Below are 10725 nucleotides of genomic sequence, written 5' to 3' on the forward strand. Positions count from 1 at the left end.
GGGGTGACATAGAGCTGGGGGGTCCTGGGGGCACCCAGGTGACCCCCACCCACCACCTACCTCCTCGGTGTGGCCCTCGGGGTCCTCCACGTAGACCAGCACCTCGCCCACCCCCGCCTCGAGGGTCTCCACCGTGAACTGCGCCGGCTTCAGCACCACGTTGCCCTGGGGCTCGATGCCTGCGGGACCCCCGGGGCGGGGGTCAGGGTGGGGGGGTCAGGGTGGGCACCCCATGGTGGGCACCCAGAGCCTGTGACCCCCTCAGCACCCCCCCCAACTTTGGGACCTCCAGGTGGCACCTTGGAGGGGTCCATGGGCACCTCCAGGTATGGGGGGGGCACCCTGGGGGAACTAAGGGGGTCCCTGGGCATGGGGTGGGGGGCACCCTGGGGGGACTAAGGGGGTCCCTGGGCATGGGGGGCACCCTGGGGGGTCCCTGGGGGACTAAGGGGGACCCTGGGGTTGGAAATGGGGACACCCGTGGGTCACTCGTGTGCCCTGATGTCCCACAGCCCCCAGCCATGGGACCCCTGTGCCCCCTCCCCGTGCCACCCCTGGCCATAGTGGCCCCCTGTGCCCCCTCCTCATGCCACCACCCCTGTGCCTGCTCACCATGTCACCTCCCCATGCCACCCCTGGCCATGGTGTGCCCCTGTGCCACCCCTGTGTCCCCTCCCCATGCCACCCCTGGCCATGGTGGCCCCCTGTGCCCCCTCCTCATGTCACCACCCCTCTGCCTGGTCACTGTTTCTCCCCAGTGTCACTCCATACCCACCCTCTCCATGCCACCCCTGGCCATGGTGGCCCCCCATGTCACCCCTGTGCCCCCTCCCCATGCCACCCCTGACCATGGTGTCCCCCTGTGCCACCCCTGTCCCCTCCCCATGTCACCCCTGGCCATGGTGTCCCCCTGTGCCACCCCTGTGCCCCCTCCTCATGCCACCACCCCTGTGCCTGCTAAACATGTCCCCCCATGTCCCCCCTGTCCCTCGTGCCCCCTCCCCATGCCACCCCTGACCATGGTGTCCCCCTGTGCCACCCCTGTGCGCCCTCCCCATGCCACCCCTGACCATGGTGTCGCCCCATGTCACCCCTGTCCCCTCCCCGTGCCACCCCTGGCCATGGTGGCCCCCTGTGCCACCCCTGTGTCCCCTCTCCATGCCACCCCTGGCCATGGTGGCCCCCTGTGCCACCCCTATGCCCCCTCCCCATGCCACCACCCCTGTACCTGGTCACCGTGTCCCCCCATGTCCCCCCCATGTCCACCCTGTCCCTTGTGCCCCCTCCCCGTGCCACCACCCCTGTGCCTGGTCACTCTGTCCCCCCATGCCACCCCCCCGTGCCCCCGTACCGGGCCCGTAGGCGCGGGCACGGGCGGGCTGGGGCTGCCGCCCCTTCAGGGGGGCCCCGGGCTTGAGCTTGGCCTTGGGGAACTGGGACAGGTACGTCATCACCGAGTGCTCGTCCACGTTGGGGTCCACGATCTCCTCGGGGGCGATCACCTGGGGGGGGGGGACACGGGGACACCCGGCGGGGGTCAGCCCCTCCTGCCACCCCCCACCCACACCCACCCTCACGGGGACCCCCCACACCCCCCACCCAGGGGTGCCCTCCATGCCCAGGGACCTCCTGTGCCCCCCAGGGACACCCTGGGGACCTCTCTGCACCCCCAGGATCCCCCCCCCATGCCCAAGGACCCCCTGGGGACACCCCCTGCACCCCCAGCGACACCCCAGGGACCCCCCCTGCATCCCCAGGGACCCCCCCATGCCCAGGGACCCCCCCATGCCCCCACCATGGACCCCCCCCTGCACCCCCAAGGACACCCCAGGGACCCCCCCTGCACCCCCAGGGACCCCTTTGTACCCAGGGACCCCCACTGTACCCACAGGACCCCCCCCCATGCCCAGGGACCCCTTGGGGACCCCCCCCGCACCCCCAAGGACACCCCAGGGACCCCCCCTGCACCCCCAGGGACCCCTTTGTACCCAAGGACCCACCCTGCACCCATAGGACCCCCCCCCCCCCATGCCCAGGGACACCCCAGGGACCCCCCCCCCCATGCCCAGGGACCCCCCAAGGACCCCCAGGGATACCCCAGGGACGCCCCCTGCACCCACAGCACCCCCCCCCATGCCCAGGGACCCCCTGGAGACCCCTCCGCACCCCATAACGGCACCCACTGTCCCCCCAGCCCCCCTCCCACCGCCCCCCCAGTGCTCCCAGTGCTCCCAGTGCCCCCAGTACCTGCGGCACCCCCAGCCAGTCATCCGCCTGCTGCATGGCCTCGCGGGCGTTCTGCACCGGCTGCGCCGGGTCCCAGCTCTCCCAGTCCGGGCACAGGCCTGGCACGGGGGGGGGTCAGCACCCCAACACCCCCCCGGGGGGCAGCACCCCCACCCACCCACCCCTCCTGGGGGGGGCAGCACCCCCCTTCCCACCCCCCTTCCCTTTGCAGCCTCCCAGTGCCCCCCAGCATCTCCCAGTGACTCCCAGTGCCCCCCAGTGACCCCCCAGCACCTCCCAGGGACCCCCAGCACCTCCCAGGGACCCCCAGCATCCCCCAGTGGCCCCCGGCACTTCCCAGTGGCCCCCGGCACCTCCCAGTGACTCCCAGTGCCCCCCAGTGACGCCCCAGCATCCCCCAGTGACCCCTCAGCTACCCCCCAGTGACCCTCAACTTCTCCCAGTGACTCCCAGCGACTCCCAGCATCTCCCAGTGGCCCCCAGCATCTCCCAGGGTCCCCCAGCACCTCCCAGGGACCCTCAACTTCTCCCAGTGGCCCCCAGCATCCCCCAGTGGCCCCCAGCACCTCCCAGTGGCCCCCCAGCACCTCCCAGTGGCCCCCCAGCTTCCCCCACTGACCCCTGGCACTTCCCAGTGGCCCCCAGCACCTCCCAGTGGCCCCCAGTGGCCCCCAGGGACCCCCAGGGACCCCCAGCATCTCCCAGTGACTCCCAGTGCCCCCAGTCCCTCCCAATCCCCCCCCAGCCCCCTCCCAGTGCCCCTCACCCGGGGCGCAGTTGTCCACCAGCCCCCCCAATCCCCTCCCAGTCCCTCCCAGTGCCCCCCCAGTGCCCCCCCAGCCCCTCCCAGTGCCCCCCCAGTCCCCTCCCAGTGCCCCCCCAGTGCCCCCCAGTCCCCTCCCAGTGCCCCCCAGGCCCGCCCAGTGCCCCTCACCCGGGGCACAGTTGTCCACCAGCCCCCCCAAGTCTCTTCCAGTCCCTCCCAGTCTCCCCCAGTCCCCTCCCAGTGCCCCCCCAGTGCCCCCCCAGCCCCTCCCAGTGCCCCCCCAGCCCCTCCCAGTGTCCCCCCAGTCCCCTCCCAGTGCTCCCAGTGCCCCCCAGTCCCCTCCCAGTGCCCCTCACCCGGGGCACAGTTGTCCACCAGCCCCCCCAAGTCTCTTCCAGTCCCTCCCAGTCTCCCCCAGTCCCCTCCCAGTGCCCCCCCAGTCCCCTCCCAGCCCCTCCCAGTGTCCCCCCAGTCCCCTCCCAGTGCTCCCAGTGCCCCCCAGTCCCCCCCAGTGCCCCTCACCAGGGGCGCAGTTGTCCACCAGCCCCCCCAAGTCTCTCCCAGTCCCTCCCAGTGTCCCCCAGTCCCCTCCCAGTGCCCCCCCAGTGCCCCCCCAGCCCCTCCCAGTGTCCCCCCAGTCCCCTCCCAGTGCTCCCAGTGCCCCCCAGTCCCCTCCCAGTGCCCCCCAGGCCCCCCCAGTGCCCCTCATCCGGGGCACAGTTGTCCACCAGCCCCCCCAAGTCTCTTCCAGTCCCTCCCAGTGTCCCCCAGTCCCCTCCCAGTGCCCCCCCAGTGCCCCTCCAACCCCTCCCAGTGCCCCCCCCATCCCCTCCCAGTGCCCCCCCAGTGCCCTCCCAGTGCTCCCAGTGCCCCCCAGTCCCCTCCCAGTGCCCCTCACCCGGGGCACAGTTGTCCACCAGCCCCCCCAAGTCTCTTCCAGTCCCTCCCAGTGTCCCCCAGTCCCCTCCCAGTGCCCCCCCAGTGCCCCCCCAGGCCCTCCCAGTGCCCCTCACCCGGGGCGCAGTTGTCCACCAGCCCCCCCCAAGTCTCTCCCAGTCCCTCCCAGTCCCTCCCAGTGCCCCCCCAATCCCCCCCAGTCCCCCCCAGTGCCCCTCACCCGGGGCGCAGTTGTCCACCAGTCCCCCCAAGTCTCTCCCAGTCCCTCACAGTCCCTCCCAGTGCCCCCCAGTGCCCCCCAGTGCCCCTCACCCGGGGCACAGTTGTCCACCAGCCCCCCCCAATCCCCTCCCAGTCCCTCCCAGTCCCCCCCAGTGCCCCTCACCCGGGGCGCAGTTGTCCACCAGCCCCCCCAAGTCTCTCCCAGTCCCTCCCAGTGCCCCCCAGTCCCCCCCAGTGCCCCTCACCCGGCGCGCAGTTGTCCACCAGCGCTCCCAGTGCCTTCCCGTCCTGCCAGTCGCGGTTGAAGTTGGTGATGGGCAGCTGGGGCACCTTGTGCTGGATCCAGCCGAGCAGGCGCTGCTTGGGGGTGAGCCGGCGCCCTTCCTCCTCCTCCTCCTCATCCTCCCACACGGGCATGGAGATGGAGTAGTGCAGGATGAGCGTCCACACCAGCCCCAGGATGAGCTTCAGGTTCCCGTCCACGATGGCCTTGCTGTCTGCGGGGACAGGGGGGGACACCGTGGGGACACTGCCCTGGGGGGGGTGGCACCCCCATGCCAGCCTGGGGACGCCTCAGGGCATGGGTGGGGGTCCCTGGCACCACACACTGTGCTGGGGACACCCCAAGAGCCCGTGGAGTGGGTCCCTGTCACCAGCTGGTGGCACCTGCACCCCCCTGGGGACACCCCAGGGCATGGGTGGGGGTCCCTGGCACCCTGACACCCCATGGAATGGGGCCCTGGCACCCCCATGCCAACCTGGTGACACCCTGTGGCATGGGTGGGGGTCCCTGTCACCCCTGTACCAGCCTGGGGACACCCCAGGGCATGGGTGGGGGTCCCTGGCACCCTGACACCCCATGGAATGGGGCCCTGGCACCCCCATGCCAGCCTGGGGACACCCAAGGGCATGGGTGGGGGTCCCTGCCACCCTGCCACCCCATGGAATGGGGCCCTGCCACCCCCATGCCAGCCTGGGGACACCCAAGGGCATGGGTGGGGGTCCCTGGCACCACACACTGTGCTGGGGACACCCCAAGAGCCCGTGGAGTGGGTCCCTGTCACCAGCTGGTGGCACCTGCACCCCCCTGGGGACACCCCAGGGCATGGGTGGGGGTCCCTGCCACCCTGCCACCCCATGGAATGGGGCCCTGTCACCCCCATGCCAGCCTGGGGACACCCTGTGTCATGGGTGGGGGTCCCTGGCACCCCACACTGTGCTGGGGACACCCCAACACCCCATGGAGTGGGTCCCTGCCACCAGCTGGTGGCACCTGCACCCCCCTGGGGACACCTCAGGGCATGGGTGGGGGTCCCTGTCACCCCTGTGCCAGCCTGGTGACACCCCAGGGCATGGGTGGAGGTCCCTGTCACCCTGACATCCCATGGAATGGGGCCCTGGCACCCCCATGCCAGCCTGGGGACACCCAAGGGCATGGGTGGGGGTCCCTGTCACCCCACACTGGCATGGGGACACCCCGACGCCCCATGGAGTGGATGGGGGTCCCTGTCACCCCTGTGCCAGCCTGGTGACACCCCAGGACTTGGGTGGGGGTCCCTGGCACCCCACATTGGCATGGGGACACCCTGACACCCCATGGAATGGGTGGGGATCCCTGCCACCCCCATGCCAGCCTGAGGACACCCTGTGGCACGGGTGGGGGTCCCTGTCACCCCACACTGGCCTGGGGACACCCAAGGGCATGGGTAGGGGTCCCTGGCACCCTGACATCCCCCAGAATGGGTCCCTGCCACCCCCATGCCAGCCTGGGGACACCTCAGGGCATGGGTGGGGGTCCCTGTCACCCTGACACCCCCCAGAATGGGTCCCTGTCACCCCCATGCCAGCCTGGTGACACCCCAGGGCATGGGTGGGGGTCCCTGGCACCTCCACACTGGCATGGGGACATCCTGACACCCCATGGAATGGGTCCCTGTCACCCCCATGCCAGCCTGGTGACACCCTGTGGCATGGGTGGGGGTCCCTGTCACCCCACACTGGCCTGGGGACACGCCAGGGCATGTGTGGGGGTCCCTGTCACCCTGACACCCCATGGAGGGGGTCCCTGTCACCCCTGTACCAGCCTGGGGACACCCCGAGGTCCCTCCACAGCACCCTGGGTGTCCCCGAGCCCTAGTGGGGGGTGCCAGGATGGGGAAACTGAGGCAGGGGGTTGCCCGGGGGGGGGGGAGGGGGGCCCAGGCGTGCCGGCCCCTCCCCCACGGCCCCTCCCCCCCCCACCAGCGATCGTGTTTCGGCGAGGAAATGGGCTGCAGATGTGGGGGGGGGGCAACATCTGGGGGGGCACAGCTGGGGGGCACACGGGGGGGGGCACAGCTGGGGGGGGCACAGGGGAATGGGGGTGTGGGGACACGAGGGGGCGCCCCCGGGCTGGGTGTGCAAGGGGGGGGCACACTCACCCACAGCCCCCTCCTCACCGCCCCTCTTGCACACTCATCCTTCATCCCCACCCCCCCATCACCCCCCCTTGCACACTCACCCCTACCCTCACCCCTCCATCACCCCTGCCCTTGCACACTCATCCACAGCCCCATCTTCACCCCTCTATCACACCTACCCTTGCACACTCATCCCTCCATCACCCCATCCTTGCACACTCATCCACAGCCCCATCACATACACCCTTGCACACTCACCCCCCTCCCCACTCCTCCATCACCCCTGCCCTTGCACACTCACCCCTTTCCCACCCCTCCATCACATACACCCTTGCACACTCACCCCCACCCTCACCCCTCCATCACCCCTGCTCTTGCACACTCATCCACAGCCCCGTCCTCACCCCTCTATGACCTCTACCCTTGCACACTCATGCCGTTCCCACCCCTCTATCACATATACCCTTGCACACTCACCCCTCCACCACCTGCACTCACACACTCACCCCTCCCTCACCCCCACCCTGGCACACTCATCCACAGCCCCATCACATAGACCCTTGCACACTCACCCCACCCTCACACACCCACCCCTCCATCACATACACCCTTGCACACTCACCCCCACACTCACCTCAACCTTGCACACTCATCCTCAGCCCCATCCTACCCCTCCATCACCTTGCCCTTACACACTCATCCCCGTCCTCACCCCTCCATCACATACACCCTTGCACACTCACCCCTCCCTCACCCCCACCCTTGCACACTCATCCACAGCCCCATCACATACACCCTTGCACACTCACCCCCACCCTCAACCCTCCATCACCTGCCCTCACACACTCACCCCCTCCCCACCCCTCCATCACATACACCCTTGCACACTCACCACCACCCTCTCCCCTCCATCACCCCCTCTCACACACTCACCCCTCCCTCACCCCTGCCCTTGCACACTCATCCTCAGCCCCATCCCACTCCTCCATCACCCCTGCCCTTGCACACTCATCCATAGCTCCATCCCATCTACCCTTGCACACTCACCCCTCCATCACCCCTCCATCACAGACACCCTTGCACACTCATCCACAGCCCCATCACATACACCCTTGCACACTCACCCACCTCCCCACCCCTCCATCACCCCCATCCTTGCACACTCATCCATAGCCCCATCCCACCCCTACCCTTGCACACTCATCCCATCACATACACCCTTGCACACTCACCCCTCTATCACCCCCCTCACACACTCACCCCTATCACCCCACCCTTGCACACTCATCCACAGCCCCATCACATACACCCTTGCACACTCACCCCTCCATCACCCACCCATCACCCCCACCCTTGCACACTCACCCCTCCATCACCTCACCCTTGCACACTCATCCATAGCCCCATCACATACACCCTTGCACACTCACCCCCACCCTCATCCCTCCATCACCTCCACCCTTGCACACTCATCCCTCGCCCCATCACATACACCCTTGCACACTCACCTCCACCCTCTCCCCTCCATCACCTCCACCCTTGCACACTCATCCATAGCCCCATCACATACTCCCTTGCACACTCACCCCTCCATCACCCACCCATCACCCCCACCCTTGCACACTCACCCCCACCCTCTCCCCTCCATCACCCCCATCCTTGCACACTCATCCACAGCCCCGTCCTCACTCCTCCATCACATACACCCTCACACACCCCCCCTTGCACACCCCCTTGCACCCCCCTCGCTCACCGATGGACACCAGCTTGATGTGCTCCCTCTCCAGGAACTCCAGCGCCACCGACACGTTCTCCAGCTTCATCTGGCGGAAGTTGGGGCGCGGGTGGTACTTGCGGCCCATCTTCTTCTGGCTGAGGACCTCCAGGAGGGCGATGAGGCGCAGCCCGTCGCTCAGGTCCCGCTGCAGGTCCCCGATGCGCTTGTGGACGCACTTGAGGTGCTCGTTGCACCAGCGGGTGAAGGTGTTCTGCTGGATCTTCTTCCAGGGAGCGTCCTCCGCCAGGTCCTTCTCGGTGGCCGGCAGCTCCTCGGGTTCCTCACCCGCTTGGGGCTCGTAGGTGGAATTCATGGTGGTGGTGGGGGTGGTTATGGGGTGTGGTGGGTGCTGGGGGTGGTGTGGTGGGTGCTGCGGGGTGGTGGGTGCTCAGGGGTTGGTGGTGGTGGTGGTGGGTTCCTGCTAGAGGGGGCTGGAGACCACACGTTGGGTGTTGGTGTCCTGGGTGGAGGTCCTGGGGTGGTGGTGGGGTCCTCAGTGAGGGTCCTGGGGTGCTGGGTGGGGGTCCTAGGTGGTGCTGGTGTCCTCAGTGGGGGTCCTGGGGTCCTGGGTGGGGGTCCTGAGGTCCTGGGTGGGGGTCCTGGGTGGTGCTGGTGTCCTCAATGGGGGTCCTGGGGTCCTGGGTGGGGGTCCTGGTGTCCTCAATGGGGGTCCTGGGGTCCTGGGTGGGGGTCCTGGGTCACTCCCTGTATCCTCAATGGGGGTCCCGGGTGGGTGCCGGTGTCCTGGGTGGGTGTCCCGGGTCTGTCCCGGTGCCTGAGGGGGTCCTGGTGTCCCGGGTGGGGGGTCCTGAGGCAATGTGGGTGCCCCGGGGTGGGGTCCCGGTTCCTGGTGGCAATGCTGGTGCTGGGGGACGGTGTCCCGGGTCAGTCCCGGTGTCCCGGGTGGGTGTCCTGGGTCAGTCCTGGTGCCCGGGGTGGGTGTCCCGGGTCAGTCCCGGTGTCCCGGGTGGGTGTCCCGGGAGGGTGCCGGTGTCCCGGGTCAGTCCCGGTGCCCGGGGTGGGTGTCCCGGTGTCCCGGTGCCGGGGGGGACAGTGTCCCAGCTCAGCCCCGGTCTCCCGGGTGGGTCCCGGTGTCCCGGTGCCGGGGCTTGGTGTCCCGGATCAGTCCCGGTACAAGTTCCCGGTGGCAGCGGCGAGTCCCGGGGTCGGTTCCCGGTTCCCGGTGCCGGTTGCTGGGGTCGATTCCCGGTGCCCGGAGCGGAGCAGCGATCCCCGGCGGGGTGCGGGGGGGGGTCCCGGTGCCGGTGTGCGGGGTCCGGAGCGGGTCCCGGTGCGGGGGTCCCGGTGCGGGGGGCGGCGAGTGGCGGCGCGGGGGGCGGCGGCGGCTTTAAGCGCTGCCGGGGCCCCGCCCGGTCCCGGGGCCGCGGGATGGGGCCGGACCAGGGCGGGGGGGCGGTGAGGGGGGGGTGGGCCTGAGCGCAGCCGCTATTTATAGCCCCGGAGGCACCGGCACCGCGCCCCCGGCCCCGAAACCCCGAATCCCGGTGACCCCAAATCCCGGTGACACCGGTACACCCGAAACTCCCGAATCCCGGTAACTCCAAATCTCGGTGACCCCAAAACCCGGTGACCCCAAATCTCGGTGACACCGGTACCCCCGAAACTCCAGAATCCCGGTAACTCCAAATCCCGGTGACCCCAAATCCCGGTGACACCGACACCCCCCAAACACCGGTAACCCCGAACACCGGCACCCCCGAAACCCCAAATCCCGGTGACCCCAAATCCCGGTGACACCGGTACCCCCGAAACTCCAGAATCCCGGTAACTCCAAATCTCGGTGACCCCAAATCCCGGTGACACCGACACCCCCGAAACCCCCAAACACCGGTAACCCCAAATCTCGGTGACCCCAGACACCGGCACCCCTGAAACCCCAAATCCCGGTGATCCCAAATCCCGGTGACCCCAAATCTCGGTGACACCGGCACCCCCCAAACACCGGGAGCCCCGAACACCGGCACCCCTGAAACCCCCGAACTCCGGTAACCCCAAACCCCAACACCCCCGAAACACCCAAATCCCAGTGACCCCAAACCCCAATACCCCCAAATCCCGGTAACCCTGAACCCCGGCACCCCCGAAACGCCCCCAAATCCCGGTAACCCCAAACTCCGGCACCCCCAAACCCGGCACCCCCGAAATCCCGGTGACCCCAAATCCCGGTGACCCCAAATCCTGGTGACACCGACACCCCCGAAACCCCCAAATCCCGGTAACTCCAAATCTCGGTGACCCCAAAACCCGGTGACCCCAAATCCCGGTGACACCGACACCCCCGAAACCCCCAAACACCGGTAACCCCGAACACCGGCACCCCCGAAACCCCAAATCCCGGTGAACCCAAATCCCGGTGACACCGACACCCTCGAAACCCCCAAATCCCGGTAACCCCA

The 10725-nt window shown here is 69.0% G+C and overlaps 1 protein-coding gene across 1 annotated transcript in view; it reads right to left on the reverse strand.

The window, feature by feature from the left end:
• The window catches only part of FLNC (filamin C), a 34586-nt gene extending 24933 nt beyond the window's left edge, over positions 1 to 9653 (reverse strand). The window contains exons 1-5 of the mRNA XM_068402354.1: positions 8285 to 9653; positions 4378 to 4629; positions 2248 to 2345; positions 1352 to 1502; positions 61 to 179 (exon numbers count right to left, since the gene is read on the reverse strand). Coding sequence (XP_068258455.1) covers positions 61 to 179; positions 1352 to 1502; positions 2248 to 2345; positions 4378 to 4629; positions 8285 to 8621 — 957 coding nt within the window. The 5' untranslated portion in view covers positions 8622 to 9653. The remainder of the gene's footprint in view (positions 1 to 60; positions 180 to 1351; positions 1503 to 2247; positions 2346 to 4377; positions 4630 to 8284) is intronic.
• Positions 9654 to 10725: the final 1072 nt, after the last annotated feature.

This window comes from Nyctibius grandis, chromosome 5 (assembly GCF_013368605.1).
Source record: "Nyctibius grandis isolate bNycGra1 chromosome 5, bNycGra1.pri, whole genome shotgun sequence".
NCBI lineage: Eukaryota > Metazoa > Chordata > Aves > Nyctibiiformes > Nyctibiidae > Nyctibius > Nyctibius grandis.